Below are 25379 nucleotides of genomic sequence, written 5' to 3' on the forward strand. Positions count from 1 at the left end.
TGATTCTGGCAGGAGGAGCCTAGGTCTTTGTTCCATTCCTCCCATCTACCCCAAGGCTAAGGTGAACACAAGGAGTGTGACCCTTTAGGACAAAAGGAGACTAGGAAAGAAAAGGAGAGATATCACTGCTAAATAACCCATCAAGTTGCCTGCTTCTGCACACACTATCAAGAAATTAATCATTAGGAGGGCATTCTACTCACTATCCCTAGAAAAGACAGCCGACCATCTCTGCACCCTTCCTCCCACCCCCCCACACCCCATTCCAGCAAGTAATTCTCAGGAACACCCAGCTCTCTCCTCTGTGACTTTCAGAGATGAAATAAGACTATAAAATGTTGAGCTGTGATACAACTTTGAGATGTCATCTTTAAAGTTTTCATACCAGGTGAGTTTCCACTAAATGTATATCAGACATTTTTAAATGCCCCAGAAGCCACTAATCATTAGTTATTATATTAAATTCATAGAATGCTTTCAAATTTACAAAGCACTACACATACCTATCTCACCTGAGCATCTCAAAACTTTTGAAAGGTAGACATAGCAGGTATTATTATCCTGTTCTCAGATGAAGAAATGAAGGCCCATACAACTTATGAGTCCATATCCTTCATTATTTGCAATCAGCATGATTGCATTATTGCAGTCAGCAAGTAATTACCCCCTCTGTTTTATCTGTTGTTCAAAAAAGTCAGCCTACTCTTTAGAAGGCCTTTTTTTAAATTGAGTTGCATCAGGGATATTGAGAACATAATGCTAAGTGAAATAAGTCCAACATAGAAAAACAAATACTGTATGATATCATTTATATGTGGAACCAAGAAAAAAATCAAACTCATAGATACAGAGAACAGATTGGTGGCTGTCAGGCATGGGGGGGGCAAAATGGGTAAAAGTGGTCAAAAGGTACAAATTTTTGGTTATCAGTAAGTCCTAGAGATGTAATGCAAAGCATGGTGACTATAGTTAATGATACTGTACTTTATGTTTTTAAAAGTTGCTAAGAGAGTAAACCTTTTAAGTTGTCATCACAAGAAAAAAATCTGTAACTATGTATGATGATGGATGTTAACTAGTGTAGTAATCATTTTGCATTGTATACATATATCAAATAATTACATTGCACACCTAAAACTAATACAACGTTATATACCATTTTATCTCAATTTTTAGAAATAAATTAATTTTTAAAAATTGAGTTGCATCCAAGTTGTTTTCAGAAACTCCTATGGTTCTGATAATAAACAATATCAATAAAGGTCACAAGAAAAGTCACAATTCAGTCTAAGCACCCAATGGACCACACAACTTTCTGAAACACTCCCACCAAATCCCAGAGCCAAATTCAAATGTTCCACACTAGCACTTTCCGAACAAGGCCAGATGTCTGACCAGGTTGCAGGGGCAAAACCCAGGGTAGAGGGAATCAGTATGCAATGGATTGGGTTCCTGGCCAAATTATAATGTGTAGGACTCCCAGGAACACTGTCCTTCTGGTTGGCACTGAAGGAAACAGCTGGAGTAAATGTATCTAAAAAGCTGGGTATGGGCTGGACACAAGAATGGATGTTTACAACTGAACAATCAAGCAGATGGCTCACAAACCCAGCAGGACACTGGTGAAAAGCCCTGTCCCACTGCCACCCTGCAAATGAAGGCATGAAAATCTCTATGCTGGGTGTTGGCTGCTACATTCCAGGGTCTAATACAGAAGCTACCGTTCCCCTAGAATACACTACTTTCCGCCTGGAATTGGAGCTGCCATATCCGGCTGCTGTTGTTATGACAGCCCATGTTTGTTCTTTCTCCAATCCCATGACCACCTGCTCACTCTATTTCCGCTCCCACATTATCTCACTGACGACGCGCGTCAGTGGCCTCTTGGCAGGTCTCAAGGCTATTCTGACAGTATGGCTTAAAAGCCTACAGAGATGACCTATCACCTAATAAAAAACATCCACCTCCCCCATGTGGCCTTTAGGGACCTTATAATCCAACCTCTCCCCCTGCTCACTCTTAGCAGGCTGATCACCCACTTGCTGGCTCTTCATGGGTCAGATCTCTGTCTTCTTCCCAGACCATCCCTCCTCTGATCCCAGCCTGCTCAAATCCTGTTACTTGAGTCCCACTGCCCCATAGGGCTCTCCAGTGTACCTGCCAGGACCACAGCCACTGGAGAAGGCAATTCCCATCCCCCAGCTCTGATACAAAGGTGGGTTTGGCAGCCACATGTGCACCACAAGACCCACCTCACACCTGGTCTCACCAGTTGAGTCCAAGTAAGGAAGAGAGGGCACACAGTTTCTGGCCTCTGGGACCCTCTTGCAGAGAAAACTCTACCCTAGCAAGAAAAACTTCAGCCAGATGCTCATTACTGGGGCTGTGGGTAAGAAACATGAAGATCAAAAGCACAGAAAACAGACCCTGAACAGATGCAATGAGGCCACGATACAGAGTGAGGGCCCAGTGGGGCTTGAAGCCATGAAGAAGCCAGAGCCAGCCTAAGCAGAACCTGTGAGGCAGAGAAATACTAAAAAAGAATAGGGGGTGAGGATGGCTGTTGGCAGCCAGCAGATAACCAGAGAGTGAAGCAAACCCAAGGCAACTAGGGCAAGCACGAATAACTAAGAACTCCCACTCCTCAGGACCAATGGGCCACTTCTTTTCTCTCATTTCTTGGATTCCCAAGAGAACTCCAACCCCACCTCCTTTCCAAGAAGACTTAAGCTGGCAAGGAGAATTCCTGCTCCCTAAATCAAAAAGGCCTTGCAACAAAGAGGGAGAAGGCATAAGAACATTGAATAACCTGTACATAACACAGCATGGCCCTTTTACGGGCTTGCTCTAAATGTGTTAACCTACCCCCATTCTCCTTCCCAGAACTTGCTTCTCACTGCATGCTTTCAACTGATTTAATAAACAAGTAATTAGGCATCTTAAAAAATATGAATTCTTATGATTAGTATCACACATACTTGAACATTTCAAGTGCTCTTGAAATACCATCACTCAGGTTTCAACCTGGGGGACCAGAACCATATCATGTATCCCTTCACTCTGCATATAGTCCCTAGCAGGCACATCACAGATTCTAAAAAGTAGTGTGAGATCCATTTATTGGTAGGCTCTAGTAAGTTCAGATGTTTGCCTTATATTAAAAGAGGTGCAGAGAGCGCCTGGGTGGCTCAGTGGGTTGGGCCTCTGCCTTCGGCTCAGGTCATGATCTTGGGGTCCTGGGATCGAGTCCCGCATTGGGCTCTCTGCGCAGTGGGGGGCCTGCTTCCCTCTCTCTCTCTGCCTGACTCTGCCTACTTATGATCTCTGTCTGTCGAATAAATAAAGAAAAATCTTTAAAAAAATAAATAAAAAATAAAAGAGGTGCAGAAACACTACTCCGTATTGTGCTAAATGAAAGTAAACCTGTGAGTCCATTTCACATAAAGTTTCAGATCTATCAAAAGAAATCTATGTCTATCTTCCTATAGTTCATCCATGGCCTCTGATCTCTGTGGGGATTTTCTCACTCAGTACTCATTAAGTGAGTATTTCAGTGTCAGGTGAGGGCATACAGAAGGAGTAGATCATATTCCACACATTCTTAGGCTGAAATAGTCTAAAAGAAAGCTCATCACAAGAAGCAAAATGATTTGAACTTTGCTGCATAAATAGTGACCCACTCATTCATTCATTCATTCAACAGACACTTACTGAACACCAAGAATATCCCAGGTACCAGTGACTCAGCTATACTGATGGGTAAACTGATTCTTTTTCCCAGGAAACCTAGGGTCTCATGAGAGAGAAAGACAAACGGGCAATCCCAAAATAATGAAGCAAGTGCTACAACAAGACAGGCTACTCTAGAGCTTTGCTACTCCAAGTACAGTCCCCAGACCACCCGAATCAGCATCACCTGGAGACTCGCTAGAAACACGGAACGTCAGGCTCCACCCTACATCTGGGGAATCAGAGCCTGGAAGTGGGACCCAGGAATCTGTGGTTTAACAAGTCCTCTAGATTACCTGAAGCACACCCAAGTTCAAGCAGCAATGCCACAAAACACGTAGAGCAACACCAACAAAAGGAACAGAATTTATAACCACCCCCTAAAATGACAGAAAATGGTCATCTTCAGAAAGACTACATGTAGACAGAATAGGCTGCTAGTACGACATGGATGTTAGCGGAGCTGCCTGAAGATAGTCCAGACAGCAAGCAGGGCCCAGATCATGAAGGCCCAGGTGGACCAGGTTAAGAGATACAGACTGTATCTAGAAGACAATAGGGAGCCACAGGTAAGTATTAAACAGAACAATGAAATTATCAGATGTCAGTTACAGAAAGATCACTTCAGTGACGAGAATGGAAGAGGAAAGACTAAAGGTAGGAGGACAAGTTAAGACCACATGAGCAACCCTGGCCAGAGGTCAAGATGGCCCAGAGTTAGGGAGGGATGAGAGGTGACAGAAAGAAAAAAGCCATATGGCCAGGACCAGAGGAAGGCCCATTCCAGCAGTGGGATGGCAGCTAAGGACCTCTCTGTCAGCAGCTAGAGGGCCATCTTGCTGCATGACCCAGATGCATGGAACATCTTCTCCAAATGAACCCCAAAGTCAATTGAAACAACTGGCTCCACTTTACAGACAAAGATGTGAAAATTCAGCCACCGGAGAGAGACTAAGAAATATGGGGCGATGAACTATGGAGCCCTGGGCTTCCAAGGAGAAGCCAGAGCCAGGAAAAGCCCCACATGTGCCAGCACCCTAAGAGGACTCATCCCCTTCAACTCTAGCTCCAGTGGTTTTGCCGGCTGGGTAGAGCTATTTGCTAGTTGCTGCCAATTTTAAGTTCTGCCAGCGTTTTTAAGAAAAAATAAAATGAGAGAGAAACCTTCCACATCTGTCTGCTTAAGCCACATACATATGGTTCATTATGCAGTTTCTCTAGACACAGGAGAATTAGATTTGCTTATATTTCAAACATTCAAACCCTTCGTTTCAAGTGAAATGCAAATATTTGGCACTACAAGTTATTATCTCAAGGGAAAACTGGCTGTTTGTAATAAAAGCGACTTCAAAAGACTCATTAAAAAGTAATACTATTAATAAAATCCCAAAAGGTGACATTTACCCCTGAAGTATCTTAAAAATCAAGCACAGATGAATAATATGAATTGCAAGGAGGCATCGTCAGGGAGAAATTTACAAAGGGTGTGTCTATTGTTTCAACCACAGAACGTTTCTGTTGAGAATCTAATCCCACCCTGGAGGCAGCCATTTCACCTGCGGATGCAGTGATCTTACACCAGAGTCCTTCCCGGTGCCTTAGTAAACAAACCATCTGGAGTAGCAAAAGCTGATGGAAAGCCCACAGAGAGTATGTGAGAACACCTCACCTGCCAACAATATTTTGGAAGAAATAAGACGGCCTCAGTGCAACCACTGATCACATGATTTCATGAGCAATGGTGTGAGAAGACTCAATCTCCCCTACTGGGAAAGAAGAACTAACAGGCTGGTGAGACCAGACTAGAGCCCAAGGGAATATGAATCTGCCTCAGGAATGATCATGCTCGCTCATCAGCCATGGGGCTGAGAAGAAAGAAGAGTCAGAGGGTCAAATGACAGCCACGCTGATAGGTGGGATTATGGCAGCTGTGCTCTGGTCATTTACGGCACGCGAGGCCTAGTACAGAAGTATCACTGCATGGCCGTGGCCACCCACCCAACACTGACATGTTCCCTGCAATTGGCTGCAGCCATGTGACTGAGCTCTGGCCAATGCCATGTGAGCACAAGTGACCGGCACTACTTCCACGTAGCAGAGGTAGCACCCTGCAGTCCTCTATGCTCGTCCCCGAGGGCCACTGAATGGAGGATGGCACGGCCACAGGACAGAAGGACCACTGGTGCCTGAATCATCATGTGGAGGACGGCTGCCTACCAACCTGTTAGATGAGTGAGACATATACCAATGCGATGGAGTCATTAAAACGTGGGGCATGGGCGCCTGGGGGGCTCAGTCGGTTAAGTGGCTGCCTTCAGTTCAGGTCATGATTCCAGGGTCCTTGGATCAAGTCCCACATTGGGCTCCCTGCTTGGTGGGAAGCCTGCTTCTCGCTCTCCCTCTGCCTGCCGCTCCCCCCTTGCTTATGCTTGTTCTCTAATAAACAAATGAAATCTTTAAAAGAAAAAAAAACATGGGGCATATCTGTCACAGCAGCTATCAGTCTATCCTTCAGGCAAGGCCCAAAGGAAAAGCCGGCCTGCCCAGGACGGCATAGCCATTCCTGCACTCAACACAGAAGCACGTGGCTTCGTTTTGTAATTTGACCACCTAATAACATGAGACAACTCTGAGCCTACTCCATTTTATAATTTGTCCACGCAGGCCATCTATAGGGACAGCAGGTGTGTGGACACATCTTTACAGCCATCTTTCTATGTCTGGATAATAGGAGTTTATCTTTCATGGGTTTGAAGGAGACTTGAAGAGAAGATGTACTGAGTAAAAAGAAGAGAGGGCCAGGGTAAAACTGGGAAAACGATTAAATGAGGAATGAAGAAGACAAGATGGAGCTCAACAATTTAGTTTTGACCTTCCAACTGGTTATTCGGTGTAATACTTTATAATCTTGTGTATTTATCGTCTGTCTCACACCCCACTCTCACTATAATAAAAGGTCCATGAGGGCAGCAAAACTGGTCCAGTCTGATCATTGCCGTAGCCCCAGCACCCAGACAAGTGCCTATGCTCAATACATGTTTTTTTCAGTGACTGAACGAATAATTGGACAAATAGACAATTCTAATCCAGAGACAGAAAGGTTAACCTGAGCTCTCATATGATGACTAGAGCTGAACTTTATACGCATTTATCAAACAACGTCACCTAACTGTAAAGGCTGGGTGCCTTCCTTTACCAATGAAATTAAAAGAAAAAATTCCGTTTTTTTTTTTTTATTTTGAAATAATTATAGATTCACAGGAAGTTGCAATAAATGACTTCTGGTTTTGCCTGTAGAGAAGTTAGTTAAAATTAAATCCTAACAGAGCAATTTAACCTTATCAGTTTCTTCATGGAAATGCATCCATAAAGATGCCAAACTTGCTCAGGGATCTCATTTCAACAGCTTAGGAGGTTGATCGCAAAGTGCAGGAATCTGAATCTAATGAGTAACATGGAGTTGCTGCTTGTCAAGACAAACTAAATTTTAAAAGCAATCACCACAGACATAGGAGAATGTGCAGGAACACATATTCATTACTTTGCTCAGTGCCAGGCACCGCAAGCACCCAATACACATGACCTATTTTCACCTTCACAAGAACCCTGAGAAGTAGGTCCCATTATTTCCAGTTTGCAGAACAAGAAACTGAGCGTTAAGGAAAGGACGTGACTTACCAAGATCACACGCCTACTAAAATGGTAGAGCCGGAACATGAGCAGAGTCCAGAGTATACATTCTTTTTTAATCGGCAAGCCCGAGGCCTCTCCCTCCCTTTCTGATCCAACCATCCTGTAATAATATACCATTCCCTTTTAAGAAACACCCTCACTACTCTGAAAACTATAAAACACTGATGAAACAAATTCAAGATGACACCAAGAAATGGAAAAATATTCCATGCTCATGGACTGGAAGAACAAATATTGTTAAAATGTCTATACTATCCAAAGCAATCTACACATTTAATGCAATCCCCATCAAAATACCAACAGCATTTTTCACAGAGATAGAACAAACGATCCTAAAATTTGTATGGAACCACAAAAGCAACCCTGAAAAAGAAAAACAAAACTGCAAGCATCACAATTCCAGACTTCAAATTATGTTATAAAGTAGCAGTAATTAAAACTGTATGGTACTAGCATTAAAACAGATTCATAGAACAACGGAAGACAACAGAAAATCCAGAAATAAACCCACAATTAGATGGTCAATTAATCTTTGACAAAGGAGGAATGAATATGGAATGGGAAAAAGTCTCTTCAAAAATGGTGCTAGGAAAACTGGACAGCTACATGCAAAAGAATGAAACTGACCATTTTCTTTCACCATACACAAAAATAGACTCAGAATGTGTTAAAGACCTAAATGAGACCTAAAACCACAAAAATCCTAGAAGATAACACAGGCAGTAATTTCTCTGACATCGGCCCTAGCAACATTTTTCTAGGTATGTCTCCTGAGGCAAGGGGAAACAAAAGCAAAAATAAACTATAGGGATGATCACATCCAAAAAAAAACCACTTCTGCACAGCAAAGCAAACAATCAACAATAACTAAAAGGCAACCTATGGAATAAGAGAAGATATCTGCAAGTGATATATCCAAGAAAGAGTTAGTATCCAAAATATATTTTTTTTAAAAAACTACAACTCAACACCCCAAAAATAAATAACTCAATTAAAAAATGGGCAGAAGACATGAACAGACATTTCTCCAAAGAAGACGTCCAGATGGCCAACTGACACATGAAAAGATGCTCCACATCACTCACCAGCAGGGACATGCACATCCAAACCACAATGAGATACCACCTCACACCTCTCCGAATGGCTAAAATGAAAACAAGAAACAACAAGTGTTGGTGAGGATGAGGAGAAAAAGAAACCCTCTTACACTGTTGGTGGGATGCAAACTGGTGGAGTCACTGTGGAAAACAGTATGGAGGTTCCTCAAAATATTAGAAATAGAACTACCCTAGGATCCAGTAATCACACCTCTGAGTATTTACCCAAAACACTGTAAGACACATACATCCCTATGTTTATTGCACCATTATTTACAATAGCCATTATGGAAGCAGCCCAAGTGTCCATGAAAAAATGAATGGGTAGCAATGTGGAGTGCAAGCAAGTATGTGTGTACACACACACACCACAGAATTATTACTCAACCACAAAAAGGAATGAAATCTTGCCTTGTACGACAACATGGATAGAGCCAGAGAGTATAATACTAAGGGAAATAAGTCAGTCCGAGAAAGACAAATACCATAGGATTTCACTCATACATGGAATTTAAGAAACAAAACAAACGAGAAAAGGAAAACAAAAAGAGAGACAAACCAAGAAACAGACTCTTAACTATAAAAAACAAACTGATGGTTACAGGCGCGGGGGGGGGGGGGGGGGGAAATAGGTGATGGGGATTAAAGAGTGAACTCACCATGAAGAAAAGAAAAGAAAATAGGAATACCGTCGCGCCAATGCCAAAATCAATGCAGCAATTTTGCAGACTGCTGATATTCATACAGGATATGAATAACCTATACTTATACATCCCTCCCATTATCTAGTTCAGTTGTAGACTTTGGCCAGTAAACTACTAAATTATACAGACAGAGCACCATCTGATTTCTCACACACCTATAAACATCTGGCATGTTCTCACATCAGAAAGAATCCCACAGACAGCCATACAATACAGGTATTCAATCATTTCACTGCTATTTTAGTATGTGGCACTAACACTATTTTGATTAACCTAAGAAATGCCTATGAGAAATCACTATCTCCAACTCTTCCATCGGGAGCCAAGATCTGCTACTCCACAGGGCACTTTCCCTTGGGATTCTGCTATCTGCTTGGAGGAGTCCAGGAGAAAGTGAGAAATCAGCAGTAGGAGAGATTTTGATGAGGCTGTGGACTTCCAGTACCACTGCACTAACATGCCCACCCCAATCCTTGCCAGTTAGGTTAAGGTGCCCTTAACCTCCTTCACTATGCCCTCCCCTTAACACCCGAGATCTGGGGCTGAATTCGAGGAATGCTTTAGACAATGAGGCTACAAAAAGAGTGCAGATTCTGGAGGCAGAGAAATCTGGGCTCGGATCTGGGATGGTTGCCTGGGCCACCTAACTTCTGAGCCATCAGTTCCCCACCTAAAGGCAGTGCCATGGCCCACAGGGCTCTGTCTACCTCTCCAGCTTCATCTCCCGCCCACTCTGGACTCTGGCCACACTGGCCTTCTTTCAGGTCTTGGACTGTGTCTCCTCTGTGTGCTCTACACATGGTGTACTGGCTCACCCAGTACCCACGCCAGTGCCTCCTAGCATCACTCTGCACTGCAGATGCTGGCTAAGTAAAAGCACCTTATCCAAATACCTCTGCTGCTAGAATTCCACATGGAACTTAGGTTCCCCTAAACACGCCCACGAAAGGCTGGTTCAAAACAAGTCACGTGGTAAAAGAGGCAGGGAACAAAACATTCACTTGGCGGCCTGGGTCATAGAGAGTGTGGAGCGGCCGCTGAAAGCGATGGCGACAGCTGCCCAGCTCTGCAGCTACCTGACTGTGGCAAAGGCAAAGCTCCCTCAGCCCTCCAGCCATCCATCCCTGCTGCGTGGTTTGGGGAGCTGTTCCTGCAAGCCCAGAAGACAGTCACAATCTTCAGCCCTTCCGAAGACCTGGTAGACCTGCCACCCCCTTATCAGAAATCCCTATTTGGGCAGCTAGCCGGAGTAGATTCTGCCGTCCACAGTGAAACCCTGGCCAATGCACACCCTTAGTCTAGACTCTTCCTGCTCAGCCAGACACCCCTCTCCTCACCTCCCAGCACCATCCTCCCTTTGCCTGGTTACCTTCTACTCATCCTGTGCAGCTCAGCTCAAGTAGCACTTCTTCAGGGAAGCCTTCCCTCACTTTCTAGCCCTAGGTGGGATTTCTCTGTCACATGCCATGGAAATCCTCTCTTGTCATTAGGGCAACTGTCAGTTTTCCATTATACACGCAGAGGTGGGACCTTCTGATCACATCCATCTGCCCACTTGACAGCAAGTTCCCTGAGAGCGGGGACCATGTCTGTAGTCCTCAGGGTACTCCTGGCATGGTGCCGGACCCCCAGAAGCCCCTTAGAACTCCAGAGTGAACGAGTACGGGACATAATCTTGCAAGAAGTCTACCTTCCAAGACTGTCGAGAGAATTGAAAGGACACCTACAAGTTAAGGGACGAGCACAGCACCAGGATCAAATAAGCACTCACTTGGTAGAGACTCTCACTGGGATACGCAACTAAGGGCATGACACCTGTTCACCTGAGACCGGGGGCATACCACCAATGGGCCCAGGAGCTGAAATGGTGCTGCTGTAAAGGAACCTTCCATATTTACACCCAAATTATACCAACGAACTGAGACCAAGGGGTCCTGGAGAATATGCCAGAAACAAACACACACTCTCTTTTTCCAGCTTTCAATAGTACTATTTGGGACCAGGAGTTCAACTGGGTATTTACATTTGAAAGAATAAATAAGAGGGGCTCCTATCTACCATATCAATGTGGGCCCTAGCTACTATCAAGAAAAGCTCTGGACACCATAGTGCCCACAACGGTGGGGAAAAACAGAGCTGAACCCACAAATAAAATAAGCTCATTTGCTTTCATCAGTAATCTAATGACCTATGAAGAACTATAGGGAAGCTAGACTTCTCATGTGTACCAGATCCACCATTTTTACCCTACCTCTACCCTACTGTCTCCAAGCACAGATTCGGTAAGGCCTTAAGGCAGCACCCCAATGAATCCTAATATTACTGAATTTTCCTTTTCCCATAAAAATCCTTCAGTTTCAACACCAGGTGCCGTGTTCTTATATCCTGGAATCACATCTCTCAACGATCCAGTATCTCTTTACTATTCTCATCCTGTAACACGAAACATTTTTCATGTAGAAATGTCTCCCAACAAAGAAACCAAGCAACTACCACCACATTAATTGTTAAGAAGCATAAGTACATGGTAAGCACCTGAAGAAGATAATAAGAGACCGATCTTTAAAAAATTAGGCTACAAAAAAGTTAATTTCAGTATCAATTGAAATAAAATGTTTCAAAAATAAGGGGAAAAGAAGTAGGTGAAGTAAGTAAGTAGGAAAGAGGCTTAATGTGATGAAAAACAGGACCTCTTTTGTGGTAATAGTGACTAATCGGGTATCTGTGAGTCCTAGGTAGTAGACTCAGTGAAGTAGAACATATCAACCTTTTTTACTCCTTAAGGAGATGGTAAACTCCAGCTAAGGTTTGAAATCAAACGTGGAGTTAATCTGGTAAAACAAGATGTCAAGAACAAGGCATATGCATTCCTATAAAATTGATCAAACCAGGGGCACCTGGGTGGCTCAGTGGATTAAGCCGCTGCCTTCGGCTCAGGTCATGATCTCAGGGTCCTGGGATCGAGTCCCACATCGGGCTCTCTGCTCAGCAGGGTGCCTGCTTCCCTCTCTCTCTCTCTCTCTGCCTGCCTCTCCGTCTACTTGTGATCTCTCTCTGTCAAATAAATAAATAAAAAATCTTTAAAAAAAAATTGATCAAACCAGCTCTTCCTGTTACACACAAAGACAAACACACATATACTCCTTCCCACCCTCTTCCTTCTCCTCCTCCTCCTCCTCCTACTTCCCTCACCCCCTTCTATTTCAGTCAGAGGAAGAGAATTTAGCAATGCCAAGAGGTCAACACACACACACTATGTATTAACATTCACTATCCCTAACAACAGAAGATTTTCCTAGCCCTAATCTCTACCCATAAACTAAGTAATTCAACTTTCTGCCCTAAAAGTATAAATAAGAATTTCCTGTAGCCAGAGGGCCTAGGGCGCTCCAGAACCAAGAGAGGCTGGGGTCCCTAACCTCCTACAAGGGCCCTGCGTGCTCAGGACCTCCTCTCAAGCACACAAGGAGCAATTTTCCATATACAGCCTCTCACTCCTCCAAGGAAAAAGAGACACCAGCTTCTGGTTTCACACTGGCAGGAATGACAAGCCAGTAAAAAAACAAAACAAACAAAAGAAAAAACACTGATAACTCTTAAAAGGGGCATAGGCTATACTCCACTTCACTGATAAAGAGAAATGTTGGGGCACCTGGGTGGCTCAGTCTGTTGGGCTCGGGACATGATCCCAGAGTCCTGGGACTGAGCCCCATGTCAGGCTCCCTGCTCAGCGGGGAGCCTGCTTCTCCCTCTCCCTCTGCCCTTGCTCTGTCTCTCTCAAATAAATAAATAAAATCTTTAAAAAACTTAAAAATTAAAAATAAAAAGAAATGTTAAGTAAAACTACACTTAGATAGGGACACCTGGATGGCTCAGTTGGTTAAAGGTCTGCCTTCAGCTCAGGTGCTGATCCCTGGGTTCTGGGGTGGAGCCCCACATCGGACTCGTTGCTCAGCGGGGAGCCTGCTTCTCCTTCTCCCTCTGCCCGCCACTCTCCCTGCTTGTACCCTCTCTCTCTCTCTCTCTCTCTCTCTCTCTCTGCCAAATAAATAAATAAATAATCTTTTTTTTTTTTTAAAAACTACACTGAGATACCATTTTTCACCTATCAGATTGGCAAAGATGTGCAAGTTTTTTAGCAAATTGTGTTAGCACAGGTATGGGAAAATAAACACTTTCATACATCGTTGGTGAATGTGTGAATTGGCACAGTCTCCAATTTGAAAATCTCTATCAAAAATAAAAATGTGTAGGGGCGCCTGGGTGCCTCAGCCGGTTAAGTGTCTGCCTTCAGCTCGCATCATGATCCCAGGGTCCTGGGATCGAGCCCCACATAAGGCTCCCTTCTCAGTGGGGAGCCTACTTCTCCCTCTCCTCCCTGCTCATGCTCTCTCTCACTATCTCTGTCTCTCTCAAATAAGTAAATAAAATCTTTAAAAAAATAAAATAAAACAAAAATGTGTAGACATTTCAGCCAATTATTCCATTTCTAAGAACTGGTGCATGCGCTCTCTCTGTGTGTGTTTGTATATATACATACACACACACACACACACACACACACACATATACAGATATATAGATATATATGCATATGCAAGCAATGCTCTGATTGCAAGTTTCCAGATGCTGATCAGAAGGAGCTGATCCATAAAGGATTTACGGAAGATGCACACAACAAAATGCCACACATTTGAAAAAAGCCAAAAGATGAGGACTGCTCTAGAATGCTGTTAAAGTTTATTGCTACCTAAAATATGCAAGCGCATAACAGATGTACATAGTATGCTACCATATGTATAAAAATGTGGTATAGTCTATGTTTTGCACCTATTCTACATAATTACATATAAGAATACCTATATTCACTTGTATATGCATAAAATAGTCCTAGAATGATACAAAAGAAATGTCTTATTAGCTGTCTCTAGGATGCGGAACTGGATGGCCTGCGGTGGGGACAGGAGGGACACTTTTCATTCTGCATCCTTTTGTATCTTTTTAATTTCTGACACATTTTTAAAATTTTTAATTGCTCTCAAGAACAAGAGTATTTCAAAGTTCACAACCCATGATCCAAAAGAAAAAAACCCCCAAAACGAAAAACCAGCCGTGTGGCATTTACTACATAATCTGCAACAGGCCAGCAGCAGCCCACGCACTCTCACCGCCACCGAGGAGAGTGCGCGAGCATGGATTAGGTGGCTGCCGAGCTCCCGCCCCTCAGGAGAACATCCCCGAGGGTTTCTTCAGTGACTCATTAGCCCACTGGTTTGACTACAAGATGTGGCGTAAAAAAAAAAAAAAGTGGGGTGGGGCCAGAACTGAACGTGATGTCATGCTGAGATGCGCCCGGGGCACTTCGGGCACTTTGCAGAGGGCAAGGTCACAGCTCTCAAATAAGGAGAGAGCAGGAAAGATACCAAAATAATCAAGGAGAAAAATGCCTGAGGCTCCACTCAAAGAAAACAAAACAGCCACAAAAACAGCCCCCACCCAGGCCAAATGACCATGAAAGAGACCCCTTGGGCCCGACCTGCCAGCAGGGCATTCCTCGGGGCGGAGGACCCGGGTAAGAGAAGCAGAGGGGCTTAGACAGTACTGATGGGCCCCACTGGGTGACCGGCTTCTTTCTTCTCCACACTCACAGCACTAATTTGCTCACAACTCACCTCTAAGCCACCTCATTCAATCCCATCCCAGTCTTCCAGCCATGGCCTCTACTCTCTGCCGCCCTTACCCCACAACATGATAGTCCCATCCATTCATAAGATACCTTTCACGCCACAAAAAGTCCTCCCAACGCAGCGACAGCCTCCCAGAAAGTCTAGTTCTTCCTGTTCTCATCAAAACGCCTACAATGAACTTACTCACAGTGACTATCCATTCCCTTCTGACTTATGCCAACAGCACTCTGACAGAACCTTGGGGTATTTGTCTTTTACCAACCTTTACACACTTCTTTCCTATTTAGAAAGTTCCAAAGGGAGGCAAGGAGCAGACAGAATCTGCTTCTGGCCATGAGTACCTACAATTAAGTTCAGGGTGGGATTGGGAGGCACAGTAAAAAATTGAACTTGAGCAAGAATGGAGGGGGGAGAGGAGACAACTAATTTAAATAAATATTTTTCAAATCACAGACTTTTATATTAACATAGTGACTAGGTAGCAATGTCTAACAATGTCTGCCTAGTCAGCAGAAAACTGCCACCACAAATATAGGCAAAACCCCCAAGTAAAATGGCAGAGTGATGAAGTTCTCTAAATTCTGTTTATCAGTTTTTTGTCTTTGAAGTAATAAAGACAAGCGAGTATTGAGAATGTACCCCAGAAGGCTGTTAAGTTCACCCCTCCAGAAAGAGAAGAAAATATCAAAACATGTATACTTAGAGTGCAAAAAGTGAGTATGTTTTGATTTCAAATAAAAGATAATTTTTTTTTCTACTGAGATCTGCCTGGAAGGATATTGCATTTGCCCAAGCTTGTCTTCCTAAAGTTATGTAAAAATATATTGCATACAATTTATATGTGTGTGTGTATACGTATATGTATACACAAATATATATGAATACCTGTATTTGTTTATATGTGCATAATATACTCCTGGAATGGTATAAAAGAAACAGACAACACCAGTTGCCTCTGGAATGTGAAACTAATGAAGACTGAATGCCCATCCTCTAGCTGAGCTTACAGATAAATGAGAGAAGTTACGAACCATTTTTTAAGAATGATAAAATGGGGGGGCACCTGGGTGGCTCGGTTGGTTAAAGCCTCTGCCTTCGGCCCGGGTCATGATCCCAGGGTCCTGGGATTGAGCCCCGCATCGGGCTCTTTGTTCCGCAGGCAGCCTGTTTCCTCCTCTCTCTCTCTGCCTGCCTCTCTGCCTACTTGTAATCTCTGTCAAATTTAAAAAAAAAAAAAAAGAATGATAAAATGGGGGCGCCTGGGTAGCTCAGTGGGTTAAGCCTCTGCCTTCGGCTCAGGTCATGATCTCAGGGTCCTGGGATCAAGTCCCACATTGGGCTCTCTGCTCGGCAGGGAGCCTGTTTCCTCCTCTCTCTCTGCCTGCCTCTCTGCCTACGTGTGATCTCCATCTGTCAAATAAATAAATAAAATCTTTTTTTAAAAAAGAATGATAAAATGGAAACTTCACATATACAAGAAGTACTAGAAAATTCTCAAACTTCATGTTATCAATGGAAAACAAAAGCATACATAAATTAAGACAAAGGAGAAAACAAGGAAGGCAAAATCCAGGATGGAGAATAAGGATCCCACACAGAGAACACCGACCATTGGAGAAACAACAGTAGCTCTGTGTGGCCAAGAGTATTGAGGGAGAGAAGTGAGCTACTGTGGCTGAAAAGGCATTAAGCAGGGGCAAACACCAGGGCCCTGAGAGCCATGTTCAGGAACATATGTGATACAAAGGTAGCAGTAGGCAGGGAGTGACAGGTCTCAGTCAAGGGAGTAGTGTGATTAGACATGTACTTTTAAGATTTGAAGAGGGCAAGAGGGGAAGCAAGGAAAAAGAGTTAGAGGCTAATAGAATAGATTCAGTCACAGAACAGCATGGTCTGAACCAAAGAAATGCAGAATAATGGACAGGTAAGGGAGGCATTTAGAAAGTAAAATGGCAAGGGCCTGGCAACTAAGTGGGCAGAAGAGCCAAGAGACGAGCCAAATATAGAGACCAGCATTCTGGCCCATGCTGATAGGTGGATGGAGCCAGGAATGGAAGGGCGAAAGCTGGCTTTGTGGGAAAGACACGTAAGTTTAAACTCACAGTGGGACATCTGAGTGAGGATGTCTGGCAGATGGAGATATGTGGTCATAAGCTTCAGTAGAGCTAAAGAGGAACAGAGTAAGAAGCAGACCAGGCATCACCAACACGTGAGGTGCTGATCGAAGAAGGAGAATGGAAAAAGAAGATTAGGAAGAGGCAGTCACAGAAGCAGGAAGAAAAGCAGTAGAGGATGGCATCATGGACACCAAACAATGAGAGCATGTCAAGAAGGTGGTCAGTGGCAAAAGGGGTCAATAAAACAAGGACTTAACTCAAGGCAGTTTCTGGCAGCCACAGCAAAAGCAGAGGCAGTGGAGTATAGTGGGAACAAAAGTATAGTGGGAACAGTTGTAAATCCCACACCAGCAAATTACAAATGTCGATGGTTAAGATAATTTGTGAAAAGTAAACCACAAAATGACCTATAAACACATGATAAACAGATGAATCAGGAAAGAAGACTTAGTATTTCTAATATACATACACATACACACACACTTATTAGAACATTTTGAGAGAGAGAGAGAGCATGAGCAGGGGGGAGGAGCAGAGGGAGAGGGAGGGGCAGAGGGAGAGGAAGAAGCAGGCACCCGGCTAAGCAGGAAGCCGGATTTGGGGTTTAATCCCAAGACCCTGAGATCATGACCTGAGATGAAGGCAGACACTTAACTGACTGAGCCACCCAGGCGCCCTGAAGACTTAGCATTTCTTTACAAATCACTGTCAACCATCCACTGATATAAGATATGCTCGGCATCTGAAATTTTAAGGGAAAAAACTTCCAACCCTGAACAACAACAAAAAACCCTGAAATTCCTAAAATATTGGGCAAAAAAAATTACTCATGCCAATATCTGGGTGCTGAATTTGGCATAAGCATCTCCAAAATGTCAAGTTGATGAGCTGCAACAGCACTGGCCCAGTGTCCGGAAAACCTCCCCAAGTACTCTGAGGCCACCTCCCTTTTAATCATGAGGAACAACTTGAATACAAGGCCACAGAGGAATGCTAGAAGAGAGCAAGGTTGCCAACAGCACATTAACATGGCAATGCGAGGAGAATGAGTTACCCCAGCCTAGCCTACCACCAGGCCCAATCCATATTGATCCCCTACCACCAAAAACCTTTTCTTTAGATCCCATGATCTACATGACTAATTCAGGTTGGCATTTTCCTTTCTGGGAAATGGGAGTTCAAGCAAACCAAGTCGATAGGCATAGGAAGGAAACCTAGAAACAAAAGCAAGAAAAACTCATCAGCCATGAAAACCACAAACTGCTGTCCCAACGAAGGCCCCTTGTTCTCATCTTCAACAGAAGGCAATTCTCCAATCAGAAGGGGGCAGGGGCAGGGCTTTCACTGACCCCAAGCAAACATTAAGGGAGTCAGACTACTGCAGATTATTCCAATGGACTGTTAAGTCCATTCCAAGTCATTCACGTTACAGAAAAGAGAAGAAACTTGGCAAAGGTCACACAGTCTGGTCAGATGTGGGCAAGAATCCATCTGTTTTTTCCTGCACTATACCATAAGTCTTTCTAATGGCCACCAACTGCCAAATACCGATGTCCAGCCCTGGCTCTCCCCAAAGCTCCAGAGTCATATTCCCCACCATCTCTTTGACACTTCCTCTTGGCTATCCCAAAAGCTCAAATCCCAACGTCCAACACTGAACTCATGATCTTTCCCTCATACTCTCAACACCAATTTTTCATCTAGGGCTTCTTAGCTTACCAGATGATATCAGCATCTATCTGGTTCCTGAGCCAGACTAAGAAAACATGTCCTGTGTTTGAACTCCGGCCCTATCTCTCCTAGCTGTGACTCTGGGCAAATTAAATAAGGTCTTTAAACCTCAGGTTTTGTTATCTAATAAATGGGATAACAGAGCCGAATCCCGGGACTCCAAGATGGCTTCATCCATACCAATGAAGCAGAAGCAGCTCATGGCAGACTGGAAGAGCGGCCGAGACAGAAACTGATGTGGGATTTCACCCCTAAAGGTGCTGCTGGAGCATTTCAAAGGGGTTACTACCAGCCAGTATCATAAATAAGTATGTCAGTGTGAAGAAAGGGGGGCATCGCTGGGACTTCTATGGTGCGGGCAGCTTATGTGCATTTCAACTACTGTCATTATTACAAGGACCGGTTCTGCCACTTATTAGTTATGAGTAAAACTTTAGACCCATTACCTAACCTCTCTTGGCTACAGTTAACTCATATACACTAGTAGATAAAACAGGACCTAGATCTCACAGTTGTAGGAAGCATTGAATATAAATATACAGCATATGGCTACATTATTATCCTTAAGGAAGTTCTTTGTACACAGACTACCACCTTAGAAGATAAAGTTCTTTCCATAACACGGTTCTGGGTCTAACAGATTGCCCCATTCCCAGAGGGTATCAGCGAACATGATCAGCCTTAGCCTTTGTCTATTCTGTTTGAGACTAGCAAGCCAATTCTTCTTTTAATTAATTATTTTTATTAACATATAATGTATTATTTGCCCCAGGGGTACAGGTCTGTGAGTCATCAGGCTTACACACTTCACGGCACTCACCATAGCACATACCCTCCCCAATGTCCATCACCCGACCACCCTGTGCCTACCCCTGCCATCCCCTCGCAACCCTCAGTTTAGCAAACCAATTCTTTATGGGAATATCTGACACTACCCTTCTATTCTGAGTAGAACTGCCTGTGCATAAGTGATCCTTCTTCCCAAGTTGGATAACCGAAATGTCACACAAACTACCCAACTTCCTCTTGTCCTTAGGGTCAAACAGCACACCCAGTTTTTCGTAATTCCTCCCATGCGGACACATACACACCAACAAGCACACACCCTTTTGTGAGAATATGACGTCCCCAGCACAGGATGCAAGAGATACTACACAAGAAAACAGTTGCAGACATGAAAATAATAAGAGCTCTTTATCCAAAAGAAAACACTGGAGAAAGGAGAGCTGACATTTTATAAACTAGGAGAAATGGAGACATCTCGTGTTCTTCTGTCATAATATTCCTTTTCTATCTATTCCATATAAGAAACAGCAGTTGCTGCCATATGTAAAATAATCATTCTCCAAACAGCATGGCCTAGGCACTGAAACAGAACGCGGAAGAACTACCGCTGCCTTCCAAAATCTTCCAATGTAACTGGAGGCACCAAACAAAGGGCAACAGTTAAGTATCCACTGAATGAATAATAATAAAGAGTAAGACAGAAATAACATAGGCTGTTTTGGGAAAAAATAAAGCACTCCTCCTGAAAAAGGAGACTAATGATGTAGGTGGAAAGGCATTTTAGACTAAAGACCAAAAACCAGCTTGGATTAGTCTAGAGACACTGAGAAAGGGTAGAAACACATCTACAAAAAGATGTAGGAGAACAGGGGCATCTGGCTGGCTCTGTCAGAGGGTCATGAGACTCTTAATCTTGGGGTCATGAGTTTAAGCCCCATATTGGGGGTAGAACTTCTAAAAAAAAGAGGGCCCGTCAGAAAGTCGTGTCCCATCCCCCAAGTCTCCCACTAGCATAACCCCAAAACATCACTTACCCGAATAAGGGAAGCCTGATGCCGAGGGGGCTTGGCTCCAGGGGCCCCCGACGAGGATCCTTCAGGCTGGACAAGGGGCTGTCTAGCTTCATAAGGAGCTGAAAAAACAGGAGGAAAAGTCAGTGCAGTACAAGAAGATTCCACCCAAAAATTATGACTTCACACTCAAACTGAGAGTGTCTGTTCTTCAGGGAAGAATCAGCAAAGGAATTAGAGTTTATGTACCATAAGGCCACCTTGCACAAACCAACCTTGGTGCCCCTGGGTACAATTTAGGGAAGCAATCTAAAGACATTCAACTGATTCATGAAAAGACAGGAAAATATCTACATCAAGTTGAGATTAGGAATAAATTAGAAGAGTGGAACGTTTGAGAATCTAAACTGCAATAGGAAGCAGGAACAATAGTCAGGAAAGTGCCATGCTATAAATACTCAAATTCTAAGTATGAGGTAAATTCTATATATACCCGCTGGTTTAAAAGTCTTGCATTCATCATCCACCTTCCAAAGCAGCAAGAAAATATGCATTTTGAACACTAAGAATCAACATTACCGTTCATTTTTCAAAAATAAATGGCACAGTCTTCTTCTCCTTATTGGACAGAATGTAAAACCGAGTAAAGTACAAAAAGGAATAAATGCATTTTATATTTATTATTTTATCTTTCAGTAACCAAATGAAAAATAATTTTGCTGACTTTGAGAAAAGCTCTTATGCCACAAAAACAAATGCATTTTTTTATTCCTTTTATTACCAGAACACTTCATAATGATCTTGCCAATATGGCAGGAAAACAGTTAAATATAACCAAGTAGTATTCAACTCTAACAGAAAGGAGAAATTATCAGCCATGATGAAACCATTTTTGATTAACATTTCTGGTTAAAAACTCAAGTTTTTGGAAATATATCAAGAAGTAAAATGCTGGGGCACCTGGGTGGCTGAGTCGGTTAAGCCTCTGACTTTGGCTCAGGTCATGACCTCAGGGTCCTGGGATCGAGCCCCACATAGGGTTCCCCACTCAGTGAGGAGTCTGCTTGTCCCTCTCCCCCTTCCCTATCCCCGGCTTGTGCTCTCGCGCTCTCTCTCTAATAATTTAATAAAATATTTTTTAAAAAAGAACTAAAATGCTCTCTTCCTATAGTTTCCTCATGAATAAAATTAGGTAGAGAGAGCAGAGCAGCCTGTTACGGCATCGCCCTTAAGTATAGTTTGACCCCTGGAAAATAAAGGAGGTGTAATAACGGCACATGAAAAACAGCAAACCACTCTTGGACTCACATCTGCTTTTTGTATTTCCTCCAAGGGACTGGAACACAACATTATAACACCTTTAAAATATATTAAAACATCAAAAATCATTACCTGGCAAAGCATTAAGTAGATTTTCAGACCCTGCTAAGAATAAACAAACATATATAAACTGCAAAAGACACAAAACCAAGAACGTGTAATCCAAATCTTAGAAGATAAGTCTCAGCTGGTAGACAGGTATTGTCCTCTGAAGGATTTTTTTTAATTTATTTATTATTTATTTTTTATTTAAATGCAATTGGTTAACATATAGTGTATTATTAGCCTCAGAGGTAGAGTTCAGTCGAAGAAGGATTAAGATCGTTCCATTTTGATGGAATACCCAATGCCAGAATTAAACTCTCAGAAGTTTTGAATCATAGTAAACTGTACCACAATTGGGATACTAGTGGTCATAAGCTTTCCCTGGGGAGCTGATTCCCCGTGCTTCGGGTTCCCCTCAGAGGGAAGGAGCTTCTATTGCAAAGGAGGACACATATGCAAGGAAGCCATGTGGCCCATGGCTCCAGTCCCTTATCTACAAGGGTCTTCCCTTGGGAGAAATAGACCTATCTCATCAGTAAGGCTTGAACAAAGACTCAGCTGCGTAAGGGATCATTTTTGGAAGGGCCTGGCCTCAATGGCAGGTTTTCTCTTCCTACTACTATGGGAAGCCTGGGTTGGCCACATCAGCCTGCGACTGGAAAGGTGAGTGTATGAAGCCAATCTGGTCACAAAGCTAAAATGTGCGCACTCCCATCAGCTCTGTCAGTACCAGAGCTCATAATTGGACCATCATCAGTCCGACTCCTGTCTCATTCCTCAGCTGGATCTCAACTCAGAAAGCAAAAAGGCACTACTTACTATCTCTACTCTCCTTCCTCTAAATAAAACCTGGAACGTTCAATTCAACACAAAGGAAAGAATTCTTATTCTTTTGTGAGAGAATTTAATAAGGAACTATAAGTATCATCTTTCTCCAAAAGGAGGAGTATAATATGAAGCATAAAGATGTCATCACTCTGAGATTCAGTGTCCAATTAGAACAGGAACCACTAGTAACAGCACAGTAAAAACTCTACATCTGCAGTCAACCTAATGAATGATACCCAGAAGGTGACTTTCAAGAACACTAAAGAGCTTCAAAAATAAACAGGTACCAGGGACACCTGGGTGGCTCAGTGGGTTAAGCCTCTGCCTTTGGCTCAGGTCATGGTCTCAGCATCCTGGGATCGAGCCTCGCATTAGGCTCTCTGCTTCACAGGAAGCCTGCTTCCCTCTCTCTCTCTGCCTGCCTCTCTGTCTACTTGTGATCTCTCGCTCTGTCAAATAAATAAATAAAATCTTTTTTAAAATAAATAAATAAATAAAAGAGGTACCAGATTCTAAAAACACAAAAGAAAATACTAGGCCAACACAAGAGCACCTATAATATGCCAGGAACTGTGCTAGGAACGGAGGTTTATATAACATTCCTTCTTTGATCCACAGAGCAAACCTCTGAAACAGATACTATTCCATTTTACAGATACGAGAAACTGAAGCTCAGAAAAGTGCCATCCATACCCATAGTCACACAGGCCAGAAACGCAGGCTCATCAAGTCTACCTTTAGGCACAGGAGACTGACATCATAGCCCATGCTCTTAAGAGAGTGCGTTCCTAGAATTGATACGTCAGAATAAGATGCATAAGAAAAAACAGAACAGGGGCACCTGGGTGGCTCAGTGGGTTAAGCCGCTGCCTTCGGCTCAGGTCATGATCTCAGGGTCCTGGGATCGAGTCCCGCATCGGGCTCTCTGCTCAGCGGGGAGCCTGCTTCCCTCTCTCTCTCTCTCTCTGCCTGCCTCTCCGTCTACTTGTGATCTCTCTCTCTGTCAAATAAATAAATAAAATCTTTAAAAAAAAAAGAAAAAACAGAACAGGTATCTTGATATGGAGATAAGACCTTAGATACCAGAAGATACAGATAAGATTTGAAAGTAGTTGCCTCTGGAGATCATAACTTAACTATATGGATGTATTACTGTGATTTAACATTTTTTAAACATGGGTAGCAGTATCTGCCTCTGAGGGTTGTGCTAAGAAGCAAATAACGCACATGAAGATCTATGCACGATGCCTGGCACACAAGTCTCAGCTACTGAGCATTAGCTACAGCTACATCTAGCAGGTTAGACTAGCAGGAGCCAGGAGAGAAGTTGAAAAGGGGTTCTAAATCAGATTGGTCTGGAGACACTCAGTCTGATTTAAAACATACTCACATATATTCCCCACTAGCCAGGAATCATGGCAGAATCTTGGACAGGGAAATGGCCCCAGAAAAATGTATTCCTAGAAAAATATTCCAGCAGTGAGCCTGCCCTCTGAAAAGGCATGAATTAAGAAAAACTCTAGGGACGCCTGGATGGTTCAGTTGGTTAAGCGACTGCCTTTGGCTCAGGTCATGATCCCAGGGTCCAGGCATTGAGCCCAGACTCAGGGTCCCTGCTCAGAGGGGAGTCCACCCCTCCAACACGCTCATGCACTTGCTCCTGTGTGCATTCTCTCTGTCTCAAATTTAAAAATTAAATTAAAAAAAATTAAATTTAATTTAAAAAGAAAAAGAATAACTCTACAGTGCTCTAAAAGACAAGAAAGACGGAGAGAAACGGGTTGTCTCCCTGCCAACGGTAGAATGGAAGCCCAACGTGGATGGAATGAGGAAAGAATGGGGCAAGGAGTAGAGAGGGTGAATGCAGACAAGTTGTTTTTTTTTTCTTTTTTTTTTTAAGATTTTATTTATTTATTTGACAGAGAGAGATCACAAGTAGACAGAGAGGCAAGCAGAGAGAGAGAGAGAGAGAGGGGGAGGGAGGGAGGAGGAAGCAGGCTCCCCGCTGAGCAAAGACCCCGATGTGGGGCTCGATCCCAGGACCCTAGATCATGACCTGAGCCGAAGGCAGAGGCCTAACCCACTGAGCCACCCAGGAGCCTCTGCAGACAAGTTGTTAAAGGAAAAAAAGGTAAGGTAGAACTCAGTAACAGGCTGAGTCGGCAGAACAAAAAATGACTTGCCTGTGAATAAAAAAACCAAAAAACAGGCACCAGGGCTGGGGATAAAACTCCAATGTCCAAGCCCAAATAACATTAGGAATCAAAAAGAACTCCTTTTCTAAAACTAGGGAAGTCAGGCAGAAGAGAGATATTCTAAGAGGAAAATAAAGAATTCTCATTTCATTTCAGACCCTAAATGGGACATCCAAGTTTCAGGAGAGACATTTTTTTGTTACTAACCCTTAATAACATCATCTTGCATTTGCACAGGACTGAATTTCCAATCAGACTTTATACTTGTGTTCTCACTAATCCTCACAACACCCCTATAGAATACTGTTACCCCATTTTAAAAGAGGAAAGGAAATCGTGGTTCAGAGCAGTTCAATGGCTTGCCCAAGGTCATGTTAGTCACGTTAAACCCACGCCTTCTGATTCCAATCAAAAGATTTTTCCATTATGCCACACCT

The 25379-nt window shown here is 43.3% G+C and overlaps 1 protein-coding gene across 1 annotated transcript in view; it reads right to left on the reverse strand.

Moving 5' to 3' along the window:
* LOC111157117 (RALBP1 associated Eps domain containing 2) overlaps positions 1-25379 on the reverse strand; it is a 220828-nt gene that overhangs the window by 123574 nt on the left and 71875 nt on the right. The window contains exon 5 of the mRNA XM_022518356.1: positions 20579-20676. Coding sequence (XP_022374064.1) covers positions 20579-20676 — 98 coding nt within the window. The remainder of the gene's footprint in view (positions 1-20578; positions 20677-25379) is intronic.

This window comes from Enhydra lutris, unplaced genomic scaffold (assembly GCF_002288905.1).
Source record: "Enhydra lutris kenyoni isolate GAN:26980312 unplaced genomic scaffold, ASM228890v2 scaffoldscaffold52, whole genome shotgun sequence".
Classification (NCBI taxonomy): Eukaryota; Metazoa; Chordata; class Mammalia; order Carnivora; family Mustelidae; genus Enhydra; species Enhydra lutris.